Source organism: Lactuca virosa, chromosome 7, assembly GCF_052849685.1.
Source record: "Lactuca virosa cultivar CGN04683 chromosome 7, Lactuca_virosa_CGN04683_v6, whole genome shotgun sequence".
In the NCBI taxonomy this organism is placed as follows: Eukaryota; Viridiplantae; Streptophyta; class Magnoliopsida; order Asterales; family Asteraceae; genus Lactuca; species Lactuca virosa.
In genome coordinates this window covers 26,969,764-26,994,433 of record NC_136432.1, presented here as the reverse complement: position 1 = coordinate 26,994,433, position 24,670 = coordinate 26,969,764, and the positions used below count along the sequence as shown (strand labels likewise).

At 32.2% G+C, this 24,670-nt stretch overlaps 1 protein-coding gene across 1 annotated transcript; it reads right to left on the bottom strand.

The window, feature by feature from the left end:
- Positions 1–605: 605 nt before the first annotated feature.
- On the bottom strand, positions 606–1,744 carry LOC145126485 (uncharacterized). Its single transcript, XM_079061847.1, has 3 exons — positions 1,721–1,744; positions 1,355–1,635; positions 606–1,164 (listed from the first exon to the last, which is right to left on the bottom strand). The coding sequence occupies exons 1-3, from the start codon at positions 1,742–1,744 to the stop codon at positions 606–608; spliced, it is 864 nt and encodes a 287-aa protein (XP_078917973.1).
- Positions 1,745–24,670: the final 22,926 nt, after the last annotated feature.

Here is a 24,670-nt window from a genome sequence, read left to right as displayed (position 1 = left end):
AATCCCTTGCCATGTAATTAAAAATGTATCTTTTTAGCCAGTCAAAAACAAAAATCACACGCTTATATATAACAACTAAAATAAAATTCAAATGACTTGCACCATGAATCATCAATAATATATTTCAAATGACTCACGTAAACAAGAAAACTCTTGAAGAAGAGGTTTTTTGTACGTACCCCCAAATTCCAATTTCTACCCCCTTTTTTGTCTTTTGTCAATTTTTTGTCATTTTGTTGTCTTTTTTTTTCTACATTAATTATTATAATTATAATTATTACTATTATTATTAATTAATAATAATTATAATTATTTTTTTGTTTTTTACATTTATTATTATAATAATAATAATTATTATTATTATTATTATTATTATTATTATTATTATTAATTAATTAATTAATTTAAAAATAATAACAATAATAATGATAACAATAATAATAACAATCGAGCATGATACAACATAAACATACAGTGTTATTATTAAACAAATTAAAATTTACATTTCATGAATTATCCGATACGTTAACTCTTTCAGTACGACGATTAATGAATTGTCTATATGGTCGAACGTAAGTTGACAATCGAGTGTGATACAATGTTTGTCATCCAGTACAATGTGCTGATTTGTGCATGTTCCACAACCAAGAAACAGTAGCCATTGGACGACCCTCTTGTAAATCAACCTTAATATAATGGCAACCATTAAAGAGGGCGATATTTATAATTGGATGATTTGGGAAATCTTGTGGACCACTCCAATGTGGGAAAGACGTTGAAGATTTGTCTTTGCTTAAGAAATGAACAATAACACCATACTTATTAGCAATTAAAATACTAGTGTTAGGCATAATCATCCAATATTTTTGAATCGCGAGTGTTTCATAGAAATTCAACGCTTTACTAATGGTATTTATGTCATTTTCAAAAACCACTCTATAATCATTAATACGCATCAATAACTCTCCGTATAAGTCAGTTCGAATTTGATACCAATAGTCTTCACTAAAACCAAGAGCAACAGCTATTGCTCGGAATCCACAGTGTCCATCTCCTTCCACATTTTGTATGTGTGACACATATGGTTGAAATTCACTTGGAATCCACAGTATCCATCTCCTTTTAACTGCAAAATTTTGAATACAACTTGCGTTTCGCTTTGACCTGCACACATTTGTGATCAATATTTTTCTCGTGCATTATAAATGGTTTCTATTGTACTTACATTGTGTTCATTTTGACTCTTCAAGGCCGAAAGAATTATACGTTGTCGAACATCATTATCTGTCATGTCTTCCACCATACGACGCTCATCTTAGTCAGCCGTCTTGCAAATGCATGACCCTCCATATACATTGCAGGGTCATGGTTATGTTCACCATTTATAACTTTCAAGGTCCAAAAATCATCTGTCTTATAATAAATTCCGACAAATTCAAAGGGATAGTTTTTTTTGCCCCATATTTCTGATGTATCTGTACCTTTATAGACACCACTCCGATCACAAACTAAAATGATTCTTGAAACATAGCCACCACTTGCTTTCGTTTTTGATCTTTTTGTAATGACCACATATCCCAGAATTCGTGCCACATTGTTAACCCACTCCTTCAGATTTTCACGTGTGCTAAACACCTGACAAATAAAATACATACATGCTCAGTATGATAATTGTGTCAAAGTATTAGTATACTATAACTATCCAAAAAGAAAAAAAAACCTGATTAGTCTGAAAATCCGTCATATGATTCAACCGTTGTAGATATGTTTACGTAGATATATGAGATATGAAATTTTGAATGGTTTCAATCGATCGATCGATCGTATTATATATACATAATAATAGAAGAAAACAAAACATCAAACCAATTTCTTTATTATTAAAGACAAACGATTGAATAACATGCAAAGAAAATGAATATATCATAAAAGTTGAAGGGTTGAAAATGTAAATTTTAAGAGTCGAAATATAATAAAGCAAGATTCCCTTACTGTATATCTCGTTTGGTTTGTGATTATTAAAAATTGAAAAATGAATTTTTTTTATTGTTACAGATAGAGACAAAATGACAAAATAAAAATTAATTATATATGGTATGAAGATGTTTTGACTGTTAAAAGGAGTTTTATTTTTCATATAAAAATATATTATTAAAAGTCATGAAAACCATCGATGAAAAGATGAAGATGCTTTGACTATTAAAATGATTTTTTTTAAAAAAAAATTGTGTTGATGAAATTTTTTTTATTAAATAATAATAATAAAAAAACAACAAAATAAAAAAATAAAAACAACAAAATGATAAAATAAAAAGACAACAAAAAAACAAAACAAAATAAAAAAAAACAACAAAATGACAAAATAAGGGTAGATGGAGAAATTTTATAAATTATGGGTTTCACACAATAACATACTTTGATAAATTCAAACGGAAGGTTATTTTTTATAAGTTTTTAATGATCAACTTTTGTATTACTTTTGTTTGAAGTTTGAAAGATGCTTATCTCGCGAGAAATCGGATCGTACATAACATGGGGTTAGGTTCGTCCAAACTTTGATTTAAAAAAGATTTCAGCATTAAAATTTCAAACAAAAACCCTAGATATCGGGAGAGAGAGAGAGAGAGAGGGAGGGAGGGAGGGAGGGAGAGAGAGAGAGAGAGAGAGAGAGAGAGAGAGAGAGAGTAAAGGAAATTGTGGAGTTCTTTGCGATTTAAGGTAAAATCTCGTATCAAGCTTCGAATTTTTTATGATTATAGCTTTGTGAAGAGGTTTATTGACTGTTTGGTTGATTCCTATACTCTGTATTGACCAAAAATCGAATCTATTTATGGTTTTCTATATGCTGTTAAATTTTTGGGTTTGTACATTGTGATTAAATCCCTATTTTTTTTTTATGAAACTAAGTTGATGGTTCCTAGTAATATTACTAGGAGTGGAGATGTATAATATAATATTTCATTAACTTATCTAGCATGAATCAGACAAATCTGAACCTTAGAAATCGTTAAAAAATTACAGGGCAAAGTGCAAGAAATTGTACTTCGTTTTTTTTTTTTCCTTATTATTGCATTGTTAGAGCATTTTACTTCAAAATATTATGACACAAATCAATATGTTTTTATCGAAAGTGATGTGTAAATATGGGAAAAAGTTTTGAAGTCTATATTTTTATATAAAAAACTATCCATATCAGGAATTTTCTTTTAGTCGTAGCATAGCATCAAACTTTTATTATTTAAGACAACTTATTGTGTACAAACAAGTAATTAAGCAATATTAAACTAGGGGATTTTTAACTATGTCACCTAAATTATTTTTTATAATACAATGCATGCTTCGATAAGGTGAAAAAACAAAGTACAATTTTATAATTATGAAACGGTATTGGTATTTCTTGCATATTGTCCAAAATTTATGTTTTACTCCAAATCTCATAAACTATGGTATTTTTTTTCTTTTGCGGTTAATGAACACCAATCAAGTTACTAAAGAAAGAGATTTTGTTGTGAGTCATTTAAAATTTATTTTTTAAGCATATTTGTTTGTCGATTATGTAATTAGTCGTGATTTTGTTTTTCAGGTTGACAAGATACATTCTTGATCATTTGAGGAGATGTGAGATCTGCTGATAAGTTTGCTAGGGAAGCACAAATTGATGAACAACAACGTATGAATGTTAACTCTTTTTTTTTTTTAAATCTTTTTGACAGGGTGAAGGGATTTGGGATCTTGTTTAATCGTGTTTTCTTGGTTTATGAATCTTATGTTCATTTTGTTCCTAAATAACCAAGAAAGGTCATAGACATACTCTTTTTTGGCTATTTAATTTAGTGACTTTTTCTTTTGTGTTTTCCTAAATAACCAAGAAAGTTCATAGACGTACTATTTTTTAGTTTATGAATCTTATGTTCATTTTTTTTTAAATCTTTTTGACATGGTGAAGGGATTTGGGATCTTGTTTAATCGTGCTTTCTTGGTTTATGAATCTTATGTTAATTTTGTTCCTAAATAACCAAGAAAGTTCATAGACGTACTCTTTTTTGGCTATTTAATTTAGTGACTTTTTCTTTTGTGTTTTCATAAAAGGTATCTAATTTTATGTTCCTTTTTCTATCTAATAGCACTCGTTGGATCATTGGAGGAATATAATGAGTTGTGGCAGAACGAATGCAGAGGTCCTATTGATTATTGGACCTATTTCTGTCATAAAAAGCTCAAAACGTTCAGAGAAAACACTTTTCAGGTGATCTTTTAGAAAAGAAACTAGTTTTTCTTAGTTATGTATTATGGAGTTTGTGTTTCTAAAGTTTCATATTTCTTAGATAAATTACATTTTCGTCCCTGAGCATAGCCGCTTTTCAATTTTGGTGGCAAAAAAGTTTTCCCTTGCAATTTGGTCCTTATTTGTGTGTAAGCTATATTTTTTTTTACCAAAATTGGAAAAATCAGCTATACTCGGGACCAAAAGCGTTACACGGACCTAAAATAAAGATCAAAATTGCTAAAGAAAACGTTTCGGGACCAAAAATGTTATTTACTCTATTTCTTATATTTTTTTTACATAATTATCAGGGTAACACCTTAACTATTACAACCACAAATCAGCAACCCTCGAGTGTGAATCAATCAGGAATTGAAGTTTTTAACTTTCCAGGCATGATCTCCGGTTCATCAAGAGTTTTCTTGTTGATGTGAGTCATTTGAATTATATTATTGATGATTTATGATGCAAGTCATTTGAATTTTATTTTTAATTGTTATGTGTGAGTGTGATTTTTTGCTTTTGACAGGCTAAAAAGATACATTTTTAATTATATCGTGAGAGATTTGCATAAAACACGCACTCATCGTTTTGTCAAAGAAGAAATTGATGCAAAAGAACAAGATGGTATGTATATATCTTGACACATTGCGTTTTGTTATTTATTAGTGTTTTCTTTATTTATTTATTTATTTTGAAAATGTTATATATATTTTTTCTTTTTTTGTTTTTAGTTAGATCCGATTCAAAGAAACGACGCCTATGCATCGGTGAAAATGTGAAGATTGAAATATGAAGGTATACATAGTTTGAGGACACAGGGTAGTGGACTTTTTTTTCCTTCTGGAAAATAGAGGCGGTGGGGTTTTATTATTTAATAATTATGGAATGGTGCTGATGTTTTTTTTTTCTATCCTGTTAAAAACATTTTTGAAACCAAGTTTGTTATCTAATAATGTTTCCAAGTTGTCTTCTAGATTTTTCTGTAGTTATTTTTGTGGTTTTTTAATGTTTTTACAATCCCCAAACCCAACCCGAAAATCAGCACAGATTAACAAAAACAAAGAAAAATGTCTGAAAATCAGCAAGATGTCTTAACCATATATGATATCGAGTTGCATGCTCAAAAGGGATATTTGTAAGCCTTAAAAGAATTGATCCCCTTAAAACCGGCAAAAACACAAACATGTGGCGTAAACTAAGGTCCTGCTTGTTTTTTCTAAAAAAAACTACTTCTGACAACTTATTGTTGTAAGTCCCTAAAATGCTTGTGTATCAATCAGATCCGTTTGATGGTGTGGAATCCCAATCAAACGGATGATGTCAAATCAAATAGAAGAGAAGGAGAAGAAGAATAATATGAATCTCAATGTATTAATGAATAGAATGATGATCATTTACATGAGATTCACACACACTAACACACACTTGTTCTTCTCTCTAGTTTCTCTCTCTAGAACACCTTCATATGCACACACTTAAGCTCCTCTAATGTTCATCCTTCACATGCACTCCTCACCCTATATATATATATATATATATATATATATATATATATATATATATATATATATATATATATATATATATATATATATATATATATATATATATATGGACCTAAGGCCAAGCCCAAAATACAAATAATCCAATGCTCGGTCCAAGCTACAATTAATCCTATACTATTTTTGGCCCAAATAATAAAAACAATAAATGCTTAGAAAAGCAAAGTATAAACCATATTTTTGACCCAACAATCTCCCCCTTGGTTTATAGCTTTCTTTTCTTTTCTTAAATGACCCAACAAGCTCCCCCTAAAAAATAGCTGGCTTTCTTGTTAATCTTCATTGGGAGCTTTGGCTTCAGCTTTACTCTTTGATATCTTCATGACTTCAAGATGAACATATGAATCTTTAATGAATGACTTCATCTTGAGCAGTTGGGATTTTCTTCAGAATTTGGCTTTGAACGCACGTCGGATGTATTTCAAACACGCAAAGGAGACAGCATATGTCTAACAGACAAGAAGAATTGCATAGATAGAAGATGCAGAGAAATAGAATTGCATATGTTGCAGTCCAGGTCGGATGCATTTCAATCACGCAGAGGAGGCAACATATGACTAACAGAAAGAAAGCAAGAAAATAATTTTCTACAGACCTACTTTATCGGAATTCCCCAGTCGCCCCATCAATACCGGAATTAAGGACAAAGTCCGTACATCGAGGAAGAGTTAAACCACAGTTCTAGATACGGATTAATTTAATGTGACCGGTGGATTATCATGTATATCTCCCTGCTCAACCTATCTGAGCGTCGTATTGTCAGGCTAAATGGATCTATCTAGGTCAAGATTTTTCAAGTCTCTAGATTCCTTAAGTTCATTAATGCCTAGTCAAGTCCATTTTAATCTTTCGTGCCTACCAGCGCATCGAACACAGAGCCTAGACAATTCAGATTCAGTCCCTTACACAGATTCAAATTGTCTGCTATCATATGATTATATCACTTCCCAAAACATCTCCCTCAAGCACATTTCATAACCAACATATTTTTTTGATTTTCTGATTTTCTAATGTTTTTGGATTTTTTAAAATTTTAAAATTTTTGTTTTGTTTTTATTTCTCCCCCTAAATTTGTGCATATGAGAGAAACGAAAGTAAATGCGCAAATTTAAACTATCCTAAAACAAAAATTAGTCTTTAAAGCGAATCAGCTTAAGAAAAACTCAGGAGTATAGAGAAGAAAACTCAAACCGTAAGTCACCGATTGAATTTGCATCCAGAAGGTCTGAGAACAGCACGCGTAATCTCAGAACAGATCCGAAAATTCTTCATGTCATTAAGCACTAACCCCATGAGTGATCTCTTCCTTTATTCCCTTCCCGCAAAGGACACATACTCTCAAACAATGTTTTGAGTGTTGTACAGTTGAGAGATGCCTCCTATCATGTGCCTGGAACAGCCACTACCAACAAACCGAAGTCTGATGATATGCCTCCATAGCTGCTCCGACACAGAGCGGGATTAGTTGGTCTTTGGAACCTAGTCCATTTTGAAACTGGGTCGACCTTTGTCATTAACGCACGGTACTCTCTCCCATGACATGTCATGCTTATCACAAACAGATAATGAAGAAATATTAGAGTCATTAGTTGATTTGGGAGAGTGAGCCTTTGGAACCCATTTGTAGTTGGGTTTAACCCATTCTTTTTCGATCTGATGGGTGGCTCAGTACTTGCTTTTGATCTTGATGTCGGCCGTTGAGATGACTTTGATTTTGGCTTCACGGGAGCATCTCTTAGATTTGGCTTCTTGGCCTGCATTCCCTTCTTGTTCTTGGGATTCGGATTATTGGCCTTGTGGGTTTGATTCTTGGCCTTCTGCGCGTTCCAGTCACCATGGTCTGAACGTGACCTTGAGGGGTTTCTTTTGAAGTATCTCCCTCTTGGCGCGTTCTACCAGCCTTGTGCATAGTAGGGAACGTATGCGCGATTTGGACAGTTTCGGGCAATGTGACCAGGTGTTCCAGAGTGAAAACAAGTCTTTTTCTTCACTGGGAAATTGTTTCTTCCTGTCCCTGGTGGCGTGTCCTTACCTTGTCTCTTATTGTTCCCACAAGCACAATTATAGGAGGCACTCTGTTTCGCTGGAATTGGTGGCCTGTATTTCTCAACAGCAGGTCGATCAGAAACAGCTGAGTTCGAAGCAACAGATTCAGAGTTCAAGGAGATGTTGGTTTGTTCAATGGTTTTCTCCTTGTTCTCATCTTCTGCTACTTTACATGCACATGAAGTAGAAACATTAGTATTTTCAACCTGAATACCTCCTGACACAAATCCAGCTGGTTTGCCATATTGAAGATGTGCCTCCCTGTCAATTTCTTCCTGTGTCGTAGGGATGGATGTGTAGTTATGATTGGAAGGTGGAGGAACACTATCATACCCTAGACCCTTGTTTTGATTATCTTTGAACTTTAATTGGGTTTCAAATAAGGACTCGACTGTCTTACTTGACGCAGTATAATTTTTGAAACTAACATCTGTTTTTCCACACTTAATTTTCAAAGCGTCAAGTTCTTCGGTTACAACATCAAGTTGTCTCTTAATATAGTCATAATTTTCACACTTGTTGCTGAATTCTTCCTGAAGCTTCCTAAAGTCCTTTATTTTTGTTTCTAACTGGGCCTTTAGGGGTTTCTGTCCTTTCCTGAGTTGATAACCTTCATATCTCAGGTCCTCAACTTCTCTTTTTAATAAATCATTATGTTCACGAAGAAGTTTAATCGTAGCTTCACATGATTGAGAACATGAAACTTCACATGATTGAGAACAAGAAACTTCATTGACCGGAAGGTTTGCGGAACTCATTGTTTTTCCACACTTCAAAGCATCAAGTTCTTCAATTATAGCAGCAAGACTAAGACGATTGAGATCTTTTGTCTTCTTGATGACAGCCACGTTCATATCCCACGATTTCGGAAGTGCATTCAGCAGCTTTTTGTTTATCTCAGATTTATTCAAGAAAATCTCAGCTATACTCATCTCAGAAGTAAGTGTAGTAAATCGCTTCAACTGAGCTTCCAGGGTTTCTCCAGGGATATAATCGAACATGTTGAAATTTTGTCTTAACATATCCCGACGACTCTCTTTCATGTCTTTAATTCCCTTGTAGACCTCAAAAACCATTAAAAGTCAAATTTAAAGAGTCAAGCTTAAAAGTCAAACTTAAATTTAAAAATGTCCTTTGACTATAAACCTCAAAAGTCAACCTTAAAAGTCAAATTTAAAAACTCAAACTCAAAAGTCAAAGTTGAAAAGTCAAACTTAAAAGTCAAACCGAAAAGCTAAATTTGAAATTTTAAAAGTTAAACGAGAAAATCAAAGTTTAAAGCCAAAGTTCAAACTTTAAAAGTCAAAGTAAAAATTTTAAGTAAAAAAATCAAAAATAAAAGTCAAACTTTAAAACTAAAATTTATTATTATTATTATTATTATTATTATTATTATTATTATTATTATTATTATTATTATTATTTTATTTTATTTATTTATTTATTTTTTATATATTTTGAATGAAAAAGGAATTTAAAACTAAAAGAAATTGAGTTTTTGGGTTAAAAGTGTCAAATTTCGAAAGATGGAACCGAGAAGGACTTGTTTTGAATTAAGTTTCGAAGGAGTGAAACAAGGAATCAGGTAGTTGAGTTGGCTAACACGTTGAGATTAGGAACTAGAGGTCCCGGGTTCGATCCCCGGCACCCCCTAAATCCGTTTCCTTTTTTATTAAAGCGCTGATGCGAAGCTTGCTGCTGCTGAGCCGGCTTTCCTAGCCGTTCACCGAGCCGAATTCCGAGCCGAGGCCGCAAACTCCGGCGACCGTAAACTCTGGCGACCGTAAACCTCGGACCGTAAACCCTTCAAAGACCGTAAACACAGCTTCAGATCGCGAAAAAAACGACGTTTTTCACTATTTTTGCTCCAAAACTCGATCAAAAACTCGTTTTTATGAAAAACGCGAAGAACAAACCCCCCCTAATTTTCAGATTCTATCCAAAAACGCAAGAATCTTTCCAAAATAAGATCAAATCGGCTCCAGATCTGACAAAGATTAGTGATACAATCCAAACTCTGATACCAATTGTATGTCCCTAAAATGCTTGTGTATCAATCAGATCCGTTTGATGGTGCGGAATCCCAATCAAACGGATGATGTCAAATCAAATAGAAGAGAAGGAGAAGAAGAATAATATGAATCTCAATGTATTAATGAATAGAATGATGATCCTTTACATGAGATTCACACACACTAACACACACTTGTTCTTCTCTCTAGTTTCTCTCTCTAGAACACCTTCATATGCACACACTTAAGCTCCTCTAATGTTCATCATTCACATGCACTCCTCACCCTATATATATATATATATATATATATATATATATATATATATATATATATATATATATATATATATATGGACCTAAGGTCAAGCCCAAAATACAAATAATCCAATGCTCGGTCCAAGCTACAATTAATCTTATACTATTTTTTGCCCAAATAATAAAAACAATAAATGCTTAGAAAAGCAAAGTATAAACCATATTTTTGACCCAACAATTGTTGCGTCGCGCAGCACACGCGTGACACTTGGTCCTTCGCAGCTGTTTGTTTTTCAGAGACTTCTAACTTAAAAACTGTTGTGTATGTGTTTGTTGCGTGGCGCAACACATGACCCTCTGCTTCAAACCTCTTCACACTTTATTTTAACTTATTGCAGCAGTCTGCAGAGGTTAAAAAACAAACAAATTTTTTATTACATGTTGCAGCCGTTTGGTCCCCCTCTTCTGCTACAGGGGTTGCAGAGGTGGTCCGTAGACTTCAGACATTTTCGCTTTGAAAAAACAAACGACATCTAAAACATCACAAATGATATACACAACTAATAGAATAGCAATCAACTCTGCAACTATAAGTCTAGAACAATTCCAAATGCTCCATCAACAATAACCGGGAATGTCCACAAACGAAAAGTTGAGTGTTCCGTTTTTTTTTCCTCCATACAATTTTTTTTATCACCTCATGTCATGCAACTTTCCACGACACACCATTTTTTTAGGAAATTGTTACCAAACAACCACCTCATCAAAATAATTTTCATGTCATTTTTTTTCCTTTTAATTTTAAACGTCATTTTTGGATAATTTTAAAAATAAATTACATGATTTTATAAAAAAATAATTCTAGAAGCTTTATAAGAAAAACTAATTTATTATAAACTCATTTTTTGGGAAAAGAATTTATAGTAAACTTTTTTTACACAACAACATGTTAAAAGAAAATTCATTTTCTCATTCAATAAAATATTGAAGAAATGATAGATTGCGGGATTATTTATTAATACGTATAAATACTCATAATGATTTGGTAAACACGAGATCCAACTTGTCGGCCATTTACCGGCCAACATCACGTCTCCACCCTCCGATGATCCTTCTTTCCCAATCTATCACCATCTCCGACCAACTCCTTCACCCTTACTTACATCCCAACACGCAACGTTGAAGCCATTTCCAGTGACGATCGAAGTCGCTGCCTCGCCAGAGAGAAGGTGACTTCGCAGAGCCTCTATGGCCACTTATATGCTTTAAACCATTTGTGTTGTGAGCTGCCATCGCCACCATAGATATGCGCAGAAACCTAACGCCGCCTGAAATCCGAACTATCGCCACAGCCATTGGAAAACTTAGATATGAGCTAGTATATATATATATATATATATATATATATATATATATATATATATATGTGTGTGTGTGTGTGTGTGTGATGGTGGTGACTGTGACTCTTCCATATCCACGTCATAAAAGATGAAGGGATACATGGGCAATCTTGGGTTTGGGTTTTGACATATTAAATGGCGATGACGGCAATTAGGGTTTGGGTCTATCCATATCTTCTTCTTCTCCAACCATTCGACCACCCTATCGATGATGAGTGGTGACGAATCCTTATCCTATTTCCGACCATGGTTCGTCGATTTATTCTTCCTTTTCAGTCCAGATTCGTTGGAAAAAACGGAGTAGAGAGAGAGAAAAAGATGGATTTCTTCCTTTCTAGTCCAGAGTCGTCGGAGTATTAGAGTTGGTGGTCGACGACAGTGGTGGTGGTGGTGTTGGTCAATGACAATGGTAAAAATGGTTAAAGGACCTTATGTTAAATTAAACAATTTCTTTTAATAGATTAATAATTAATAATTAATAAATAAATAAAATAGATAAGTAGGGGCAAAATGTTTTTTATGTACGGAGGGATGAAGCGTGTAAGTAACATGTCTTTTAACACATGCACAATGGACGATGCGTGTAATTTACTCTTAAAATAAAGATGGGAAATAAGAAAAGAAAAAAAAGAGGGTTTTCTTCTTTCCTTTCGCGTTGTCCGGTGTTACCATCTCAACAATTTGCCACGAGGCGTGGCCATGGGGCAGTATTCCTATTCCTAGCATGGCCATGACGTCGAAAAATGTGCCAGGCGCTCTCGATGATGTTTCGGCCCATACCAAACAACTTTAGGAAATACCCACAATTCCACATCATTTATATACTTTTATTTTTATTTATTCTAGGGTTTAGGTCATATTTAGCCACTTAACTTTTAGTTTTGTTCTTATTTGGTCACTTAACTAGTTTTAAGTTTTAAAAGTTCACTTAACTTTTAAAATCTTGCCAAATTAGTCACCATGTCGGGAAATAATAGGCTAATGTAATTGTAATTTTTTTTTGTTATCTAAGGTTATCGAACTTACTTCTTTTAGCTATTTTAGGTAACTAAACTTTTTTTAAGCTATAGTTCACTAATCTTTTGAAATTGTGTTCATTCGATTTTATACTTATATATATATATATATATATATATATATATATATATATATATATATATATATATATATAACACATTATTCATATCTTGAATTTTAAGAGGTATAATTACAAAGTTTTTTGTACAAATCAATTTTGCATAAACATCATTAATACTTACCAAAAATTTGAAGACTTGAATTAAGGAAAGTTATTAAGAAAATTAATTTGGAACAAAATGATAATTTTAAAGTATTAAATTCATGTATAAATTAATTTAAATTTGTTAAAATGGAAACAAATACTAATTTTGTGTTGTTTACAAAAAAGACACTGGTATTAATTAATCTATATTAAATGTATAAACATGCAATATAAATATAAGGTCTAAACACAATCATTTTATTTAAAAGTGGTAATTGTTTTACATAATAACTAATAATAAAATCTAATAAATATTTCCTCGTAAGAAAAGTATTTTCCAAAAGAGCTATTTATCGCCGCCGCTTTGCGTGGGTACACATCTAGTATATATATATATATATATATATATATATATATATATATATATATATATATATATATATATATATATATATATATATATATATATCGTGAGTATGATAAATATATAAAAAAAAATGAATTATTTTTTGTTATAAATAAGAAAAAAAAACTCACTTTAATGCGATTGTTGGACAAAGAGGCATTTGTTTAAGGATTGTTCCACGAAGTTTCCAAGATCGTGTAGAGAATGTTGGAACGATAGATAATACTCGATGAGTTTCCGGAGAGATCGAAAACACACTACGCACCCCTCGAAGATGCTAGAGAATTATGGAAGTCCCTAGAAAAAATATGGAGCGACCAGGAATAATCCAGAAGATGCAAAACGATGCTAGAACAACTTGGAAGATTTTGGAGCGATCTAGAACACGCTAGATCATACATGAATGGCTTGGATAATATAGGAACGTTCTAGAAATCTCTAGGACGTCGTAGACTAATACGGTATATTTTAGAACCTTATAAATATAAAGATCATGTAGGAAAGATCTAGAATAGTCAAGAAAGTTCGGGATCTAGACACTTTCATTTGAGGAGGTGTAAGGACCCTATAAATAGGGGTGGATCGATTTGTAGTAAACAATCGAGAAGTTGCCTTGTAAACTAATTGAGTTCTATAATAGAACCTTTATTTCTTACGTAAAAGTGTTCCTTATCGTTTCTCTTGCTTCCTTGAGTCGTTAGTACAACTAGATCGTCGAAGTTAGCGTAACTTAGTCGGAGAAACATTAAGTGGCATATAAAATTGACTAGTCAAAAGAGTCGTCCCATGACACGTGGTATCAGAGCCAAGATTTTGACCAAGAAAGAGACCAAAACGATGCAAGGAGCAAGTGAAGTAGTCAACTTTCCCCCTCTCATCGAGGAGAATGGAAGGAAGTCTAAGAATAGGGACCAGTCGGTAGATGCCTTGGCAAGATTAGAGAACAAGCTTACAACGGTGGAGATTAACGTAGATGAGATCCTTGAGTGGAAGGATATCGTCGATCAGTTCGTTGCAGAGATAAGTGACACGAGCGATGGGTTGAAGGAGACCATCGATGTCATCAAGGAAGAAGTCCTTGGACTTATAAACACCTTGTGGAACGAGTTCCGTGAGAAGGTAGCTACATTACAAGACAAAGTAAGTTTATGCAAGGCAGCAATCTCTAGAGGAGCCGTTGCGAGAACTTTGCCGCACACGGAAGCACCCAACCATTGAAGTATGGAGGTAAACACGACCCTAAAGAACTTGAAGAATTCTTTTGGTCGATGTAATGCTACTTCAATGCTAGTCAAGTGAAGGACGACAAGACGAAGGTAGATAATGTCGTCCTTTATCTATGCGAAAGTGAAGCTCTATGGTGGAGAAGGAAGCACAAAGATATTGAAAAAGGCTTATACACCATAGACACATGTAAAGAATTCAAGAGGAAACTTAAGAGAAAATTATGCCCACATAATGTCGAAGACAGAACGGTGAAGAAGCTTCGTGGGATAAAGCATATTGGATCCACCCGAGACTACATAGTCGAGTTCACGAGCTTGATGCTAGAGTTACCCGACATACAGGAGAAACACAAACTTTTCTATTTCATGGATGGACTACAATCTTGGGCTTATAATGAGCTCAAGAGGAGAAATGTTAGAGACATCGACGAAGCTATTGTCGTGGCAGAAATCTAATGGAATTTCGAAGAGAAACCGTAGTTAAGAAAAATAGTAGGGGAGATCAATCTACGTCAGAACCACAACCAAATCAAGACACACCCCAACCCTCGAATACAAAAGGAAAACCAATCGAATGAAAAAATAAAAAAGGAGAACGAAAGGTGGTCAAGTGTTACATGTGTGTTGGTCCTCACTTGATCCGAGATTGTCCGAAGAAAAAGACCTTCTATGCGATGGTGTTGCAATAGGAAGAAGAAGAAGCACAAATGAGCTCAATGTGTCTCCTAAACTCGATAACAGGATGGTATAAAATCAATTAATGGGAACAAAAGAAAAGGAGGATCTCTCATGTTCGTCGAAGCTAAAGTAAATGCAAGGAACACTAAGGCGCTAGTAGATTCGGGAGCAACACATAGTTTCGTCGCAGAACAGGAAGCCAAGAAGTTGGGTATTCATTATACAGAGGAGTCAGGTCGGTTGAAGGTTGTTAACTCTTCATGGGACGACTCCTTTGACTAGTCAATTCCGTGTGTCACTTAGTGTTTCTCCGACTAAGTCAGGTTAACTTCGACGATCTAGATATACCAACGACTCAAGGAAGCAAATCATTCCTGTATGATCTAGTGTGTTCTAGATCGCTCCAAAGTCTTCCAAGTTGTTCTAACATCGTTTTGCATCTTCTAGATTATTCCTCTTCGCTCCATATTTTTCGGGAACTTCCACTTAGTCGGAGAAACACTAAGTGGCACACGGAATTCACTAGTCGAAAGAAGCCATGAAGTGTTGATTAATTTGTCGATCTTTGGAAGAGATAGACATATAACTGGTAAGATTTTTCCACTTCTTCATAATCGTTTCAAGCTGAGAAACATAAAAAAAAGTAAAAAACAAATGAAAATTTTCAAAGAACAATAACCCATTTGTTGTTCCTTCTTTCAGCGTTCAACGACTGCAATCTTTTGTTAGTTTCATCTTGAAACACATACTGTATCGGTAAGAACCTCTCTTTCCAGTTCAAGATATTTTAATTGTTTGTTTTGTTATGAACTGTAACACTCTCTTCCACTTCATTTTTTGTTATAGATTATTAAAGCACATCTTCTTCTTTATGAATCCTAAGTACTGATATCTAGTGAAACTCCCATTCAAGGATTTAATCAGAAACACCCATCTATTTTTTTCTTTACATCTATGTTAGATAATCGATTGATTGATTCTAAAAAAAACTACATAAGAATATAGAGAAAATGCCTAAAGATAATGGCTAAACCCTAAAGGGCTTGGGCCTAAACCTTAATCATTAACATCCCCCCACAGTTTGATCGGGTGGAGACGATTAAACTAGAAAAATAAAAAATAAAAAGAAAACATAAAAACTAGATGAAGATAGCGGCATCGGCGTGGTAGAGCTCTAACAATGGCGGCTAACATTGACTGCTCGTCGGAGAAGAAGCGACAGCCATAGGTGATTTCGTTGTAGAAAAAGAGGAGTCTGGAGAAGAAGCGACGATGATCATGCAATCAGCGGCAGAGGAGTCCGGAGAAAGACAGCGAGAAAGAAAGAGGGCTCGAGTTGCGGTGGACAGAGTCAATTCCGGCGAGATCGGCAACTACAATGCTGATAAAGAAAGAAACGATTACAGATCAGAGGCTGTCCGGCGAAAAAGGTGCCATTAGAAGGAGGCAACAACAACATCAGAAGGGGCTGAATCGGAAAACATATCTGAAGAAGTGGTCAGCCAAGGAGGAGGCAGAAAGCTCAGAGGCAGGGGTCATCTGAGGAGGATATAGAAGTAGATGAGGCAGTGTAAGAAACCGATGAAAGAGCTCTAGTTTGATGTCGATGGCTATTTTATTATTTAGGCGGAAAAGAGAAGAAAAAGAAAAATATGGAACATAATGAAGGCACCCCCGACGACTATTAGAGAAGGTCGACGGAGGTGGAAGGCGGTGGTCGTGGGTTGTGGTCAGCAGCAGGGTTTTAACCTAGAGCTCTGATACCATGTTAGATAATGGATTGATTGATTCTCAAAAGACAATTACATAAAAATATATAGAAAATACCTAAAGATAATGGCTAAACCCTAAAGGGCTTGGGCCTAAACCTTAATCATTAACAATCTCAAATATATAAACCCTTCATTTGGATTTGCAACGAATGACTTTTTCTTGTTACACTCGATCAGCATCATCATGGCAGATAACCAATTATACGTACGTGAAATTTTTACATCTACTTTTTATTTATGAAGAGTAATAAGTGTTCACGATTTTTATGATTCATTTTGTTAGGGTTCCTCCGTCCTCGAATTGTTCACCAATTTATGGTTGCGAGAGAATACAATCAATCTGCATTCAAATTCTTTCAATAATCTGAGATGGTTGCTGACATTAATAATTCACATATCTCATAAGTATATATCTCATATCTGATTTTAACACATTATAAATTACTACTATTACACTTAATTAAGTAGCTAGATATAACCAGTTGTTTTTTTTATTATTATTTTAGAATTCATGCCTTCGTACTTTCCTGGTTGCTGAACCATAATATACCCATAACTGCTCAAGTGTACGCTGGTGAAACAGGCTTCTTTTCACCTCCTCCTCCTCCTCCTCCTCCTAATAATGGAAATATTCAACCGCCGCCATTTGTCGATCCACTACCACCGGTGCCAATGGCCCATCCTATCCAGCCTCCCAACGATCCTCTTCCACAACTTCCATTTGATGGGGCTAACCAGAGATGTTACATATTCATAGATGATACATTCAGAAGGTTCTACTACGATTGTGTTGAACCGGGTTGTCCATCCAAGAAACGTGTCGACGTAGCTTTTGCAACCTACCAAGTGATAGTGTTTACACATCACAACCATTTACAACCTATATATATATATATATATATATATATATATATATATATATATATATATATATATATATATATATATATAGGAAAAATGAATATGTGGCTGTTACGTACCTCGCTTTGGTATAAAACATTTTAAACAAGATAGTTTTAAACAAAACAATTCCCATTTCATTTTGTCTTAATTTTGTTTTAATAGAATACCATTGAACGAAGTTAAATTATGGAATTAAAACTATCATTTACATATCTTTTTATTGTAAAAATTCATCGAAGTTTATAGAGAACATAAAACACCAATAGTTTTTTAATGAATATAACTCAAATGTTTCCTCCTTTAATTGAAAAAACTATATCCAATGATTTATGAAAACCTTAATTGATTTATTTGTATGTTCTTATTTTATCTTTATTCTATTACTTTTGATTTAAAATTTGGTAAGACTCATACATGGTAATGAACTTTTAATGCTTTATGTTGTTAGATACAATGAAGAAAAAGAACATAAATTTAATCGTTTTAGTAATTCACGTGATTAAGGAAGAATAGTAAACAAAATATCATGATTAGTTTAGATATAAATGGATCAAAATTGCATAGTTTTGAGGGTTCTGTATATAAGCTTAGGTACATACATATTCCCTAACCCATATATATATATATATATATATATATATATATATATATATATATATATATATATATATATATATATATAGATGTTGGTTCCTTTGAGATAAAAAAAAAATTAGAGATTGTGAGATATGTGTATAACCGTTTGATGTGCTTATGTTTGTTTCTGAAACTATGCGGTGACATATTTGTAATTATATTGGTAACTTATTAAACTAACGCTGTTAATTTACGATTGTGGGGCTATTGTTGTAATTTTACAAGATTGATATGAATTTTGCAGGCTACGATACTGTAACCGCCTATTGTTTTCTTTTCTTTCTCGATCAAAGTCTCATTTCGAACTCTCAGGAAACCCTCTTTTTCTTTCTTTATCGAATTTTGCCCTAGTTTTCGTTTCTTACCTGTTATTGAGAAATCAGTAAATGTCTTCAAGAGAAAATATAAACGAAGTCGCATCTTCGTTAATCGAAATGAAAGATTAGAATGCGAGTTATTTTTCATTTTATTGATAATGTATGTTTTTATTAATTAGTTAACTGTCGTTTTATGTTGATAATGGTGTTTTTTTGTTTTGATTCAGTAGGTTTTTCGTCATTTTAACTTGATTTTGATGATTGTCTCGTTTAGAGTTGATATGTTTTTTATTATGTTTGTTTGTGGTGGTTTTTGATGTAAGTTTTTGTTTATATTTTCACAGATAAGGATTTCAAAAGAAACTATGTTCGAAAAAAATTCAAAAATCAAAAAAATATCGAATGCGGTAGAAGTGCTGTTATTTCCGAAGGTACAGTTCAAAAAAAATCATATATGATTAGAAGTAGAAATAAACATATAACTTAATGTTTGAAGTTATTTGTTGTAATCATAACTGATTTTTTGATTTTTCCAGTGTATTGAACATAACATTTAGTTATATGTTTATTTCTACTTCTAATCATAGATGATTTTGTACGTTTGTTTATAATCATTGGTAAATAGTAATGATAAATGTATTTTTATGTATCAAACATGAATATAAATTTATTTTTGTAATCATAACTGATTTTGTGGTTCTTTTAAGTGGATTGTATATAACATTTAGTTGTATTTTTATTTATTGTTCTAATCATAAATGATTTTATACATCTGTTTATAATCATTAGTGAATAGTAATGATAAATGTATGTTTTATTTTTTACTAACACTATGTTTCTAATGAAAATTGTAGTTAAAAAAGGGAATGTAGATAGCTCAAGGAAGACACGGTCATCTTCCAAAAGAGAAAAGGCGAATGAGGTGTCGCAAACACGTTCAAAGACATCCAAAAAAACAGTTATTGAACAACCAAAAGTGAAGATGAGGGTTTAGGTCAAAACTGTAAGTAAGAAACGTGAACTATCTGATGAAGATGATTCAGATTTTCAGAGTCGTCCTGGATCTTCAAAGAAACCAAAGAGAGAAACTAAAGTTTTGAAGAAAGATAAAAAAGCTGCTGTTATAAAAGAATTTCCTTCATTGAAGAATAGATGTTCACCCGGGTCATTGTTGGGTGTTATTCAAGGTTTAAGTGGAGAACAGAAGGATTGTGTTAGGGATATGGGATTTGGGAGTTTGTTAGGGATGAAGATGATTGACGTACCGTTGAAGATTGTTTATTATGTTCTTGATCATTTTAATTTTGAATCTTTGAAGGTGGAGTTTGATAATTGTGAAGTTAGTGTTTATAGTAAATTTGTTCAAGAGATGTTAGGATTACCATCTGGTGGCTCATTACTTTCAAACATGGATTACATTTCGGAGAATAATGAAGAGAGCTGTATGTTTGAGTGGAAGAAACAGTATGAAAATATTGATAAATTGAGATTGAAACAACTAAAGAATGAACTTGTTCAAACTAGTGCTGCGGATGACAACTTCAAAATCAATTTTTTGGTTCTTTTTATTAATACTTTCTGTGAGTCTACAAGCATGGGTAAATGTAATCTGAATCCATTGTATTTAATCAGAAGAGATACTGATTTAAGTAGCATTGACTGGTGCGATTACATTATGGATTGTTTGGTAAGGACGAAAAAGGTTTACAACCCAGAGAAAGAATCTTCTTTCTTTTATGGACCAGCAGCATACCTTATGGTACGTGAGTTAGTTTTTGATATTTATTGTTCTTTTTAGTTGTAAAAATATGTTTATTTTTTTAATAAATCATATATGATTTTATTACATATAATGACATATGATTATGTAGTATAATTTTTGTTTAATTATATATTACACATCAAAATCATATATGATGTTATATATGTTTTTTATAGTTGTTGTATGTGGATACTTTCAAGTTTGATCATTTGCAAGTCACACGTAAACGTCCAACTATTTTTTATTGGACGTCAGAGAAGATAAGGTTTCTTGAGGATATTTTACAAGAGAGTGGAGGATTTGGATGTGGACATGTTAATGAAGCATATGTTGAAGAAGAATTTCAAGAATCTGAGTATAATGAGGAGGAATCTGGTGGTGATGACGTTGAATCTGATGGTGAAGAGGATTTATGTGATGAGGATGAAGAAGATTTTGATGTTAATAAAGTTAGTGATGTGGAGGTAATTCTATAGTTTTATTCATTTATGATTTAATTAGTTTATTCATTTATGACTTTTTATGTTTAAGTATTTTAGTTGTAAGTATCTTTTTTCTTATGTAGGTGTATGAAAGTAAAATTTCATGTATGTATCAGAAGATGGAGGATTTGAAAAAGGATCTTGTTGTAAAGATAGATGAGGGAGTGTTGAAGTTTCCTCAAAGTCAAAATTTGAAAAATTGGAAATTATTATTTCCTGTTGAAGATTTAAGCACAGAAAGTTTTGATTTCAATTATGTTTCACAAAAATATAAAGAACCGATATAAACACCTTGTTTTGTTCAAGTTAATGATGAAGATTATGAGAATGATTTTCTTAATGATGATGAAAATGTTGGAGATTATGATCAAGGGAAATGTTCTGGTGGTCAGGGGGATGGAAGTGGTCCACATGAGGGCAATATTGGTAAAAATCATGTTGAAGGTAAAGGTGATGATGATGAAGATGATGAACAAGGAAATGGAAGTGGATGTGATAAAGAAGAGGCCATGAATTTAAATTCTGTTGTCGAAAATGTTACTAAGAGTGTGAGTCTAATTGATAGTCAGGAAGGTGTATCTTTTAGTCAATTTATTTGCGATCCAGTTGTTGAAAGTTTTCTTAAAACTTTGGATCAAGGTATGCATATTTTATTATTATATATACTTTAATCATATATGATTTTAATTTTTTATATTTGAATTTTATAGGTACTGATGGTTGTTTAAATCAGAAACTAGTTCAAGATGATGTGAATTTGAATTTGACTGGTATTGATGATGGTAAGTATTTATTTATGTATTTTTAATATGTAAAATATATATAAATATGTTATATAGATGATTCATTTATGATTTTAATAATTTAGGGACTGTAAATTTGGGTGAGGATGATCATAAAAATAAAGATGGAGGTAATTTGTTTATAATTATTGTTTATTCATATATAATTGTGTTTATAATTATTGTTTATTCATATATGATTTTTATAATTTTATTGGGCAGAAAATGTTGAAGATTGTTCAAATAAAAACAAGGATTCAAATGAGACTCGATCATTGAAAAATGATATTGTTCCAAGTTTTAGTCTTGGATTTAGTCAAGATTCTGAAGGTTCCAAGAAGTCATCTCAAAGTCAAATTTCTTCTGAACGGATGACAAAGAAAAAGATTAAGGATAGAGTTATTTTGAGAAAACCAAGTGTTGGTCCAGAGCGTGTTATTCCAAATGTTGATGTTATTGATGCTAGTCCAGTTTCTTTTGCACCCCCTTTGGGTACATTAGAAGGACCATCAAAACCTGTTTCTGGCAAACCTAAAGATATAAATGAAGAAGCAACATCAGTAGTGGATATCAAAGGAAAGAGACAAATCAAGTTTTCTTATGTTTATAAGTCACCATTTAAGGAAAGGTTAATTGATTTTAAACCTAGTTTGACACAAGTAGAAAATGTTGTTTGTGAATGGCTTTTCAATCTTCAAGGAAATCCAGGGTAATTTTTTTAATATAATTTTTTATTTTTATAATTATAATTTTTTATTTTAAATAACATTTAATTAAATATATACAGGGATATTGTATTGCTTATGGAAACATATGTTATTGGTTTTAGAGCTAATTATGAAAGTCTTTTTAAAAAAACCCATTTGCATGTTAGTGTTCTTGATTCATGGTCTCATATACTAAATCATCAAGAGAAATTCAGACATGTTGTTAATTCTCCACTCAGATTGTTCATGAATTCTGACACTGTAAGTTTTTATTTTATTCTTTGCTTTTCATATGTTGATAATCATTAATAATTTTTTTTATTAAATATTTACATGTTATTATATAATCATTTATGATTTTCTTATATTACAGACTTTGTCATTTGAATATACTCATTTGAATGAAACTGCAAAATATAAAGTTTTCAAGGACAGCTTCTCTCGCAGTGTTTCTGGTGATAGAGACTTGAAGGTTTTGAAGGATGTTGATATGGTATATTTATTTTTTTATACATTTATATATATATATATATATATATATATATATATATATATATATTAATATTTTATTTATAAATATTATACATGTTGATGTTAGGTATTTTTCCCGATTTTGAGGCATAAGCACATATATCTTATTGTTATGAATATGAAGAAACGTGCTTTTGAGGTTATCGATAATGGTGCAGATGATGTTGATTTCGATGATAAGTATGGTGCAGTTTTTAAACCTCTTGTAAGTTTCAAATGATATTTATTCTTTAGATTTGAAATCATATATGATATGTTTTATAATTATTATACTTATATTTTTCTGACTTGAAATCATATATGATTTTCAGAAAAAGTGTTTTTTGAAGTATCTAAAAGAGATCGATCATGTTAAAGCAAATGAAATGGCTGATAAAAATCTTACTCCAGTAAGATTGACAATGCCATGGAGGACAGTTTATAACAAAGTGGATTGTGGAGTTTTTGCTGTGAGACATGTGGAGAGTTATTTTGGAGAAAAAGGTTCTAAATGGAAATGTGGTCTTCCAAAAGAAGGTGATTCTCAAGAAAAAATTCTGGAAAAGTTGAGAATGAAATATGCAGCAGCAATTTTAACTTCTGAGATTAATACAAAACGTGATGATGTGTTGAAAGCTGCATATGAGTATCAAAAAGTTGATCAAAAGATTCGTGGTAAGCATTCATATGATGCTCAATGGAATATAGAAAGAAGGCTGTCAAATTTTTTTTGATTGAATATTTTCTTATTGATGATGTTATAAGAACAAGTTTGTTTATGTTGTGTATGTTATGGATATTGTGAAGAATGTTTGTTTTTATGATGATGGAAAACATGGTGATAGAAAACAAGCCAATATGTATTTTGGTGGATTTTATTATGTAAGTTTGTTTGTGTGAATTATGTTATTGAATGTTAATCATAAGTGATTATGTTATATTTTTATATGTAATTTATGTTTTTAGTATTGATTATATGTTGCTTATATGTAATCATTAGTGATTGTATCGATTATTTTTTTTATGTTTTTGTAATCATAAATGATTATATTTGTTGTACAACACATTATAATTTATTATATCTTTTTCTTGATAAGTGAGCTTATCTTTACTGCATGGAATACATCACCATGCAGAATCTTATCTTTGTAAGATTTTATTTTTGTTTTTTAGTGTTTGTATTGAAGAATCTTTTCTTTATAAATGAAAACTGATTTGTACAAACATATATTGTATTTTTGATAAGTGATTATGTTTGTATAAAGGGGGTAGCCTGGTGCTAATTTTGCTATATCTAATAACATGTTCCTTATTTTTTCAAGATTCTTGTTCTTTTATTTGTAGCTAGATTTTCATACAGATTGTAGCTGACTCCAAGAACGCCTCTTCCATCATTACTTAAAAAGTTTATCTTCATTGAACATATCAGATCTTTACTAGATGTCTTTGAAGTAGAGGAATGTTGTTCATTTAAAGAATATTTCTTTTTAATGAACAACATTTCTCTACATCAGATATGTAGCAAAGATTTGTTATGTTCAATGGAGATAATCTTTCTAAGTAATGGTGGAAGAGTTCTTGGAGTCAGCTACAATCTGTATGAAAATCTAGCTAGGAATATGAAGAACAAGAATCTTGGAAAATGGGGAACGTGATATTTGAGACTTGTGAAATTGTTTGTTATTGAAGATTTTATCATGTTTGATGTTATTCTATTATGATG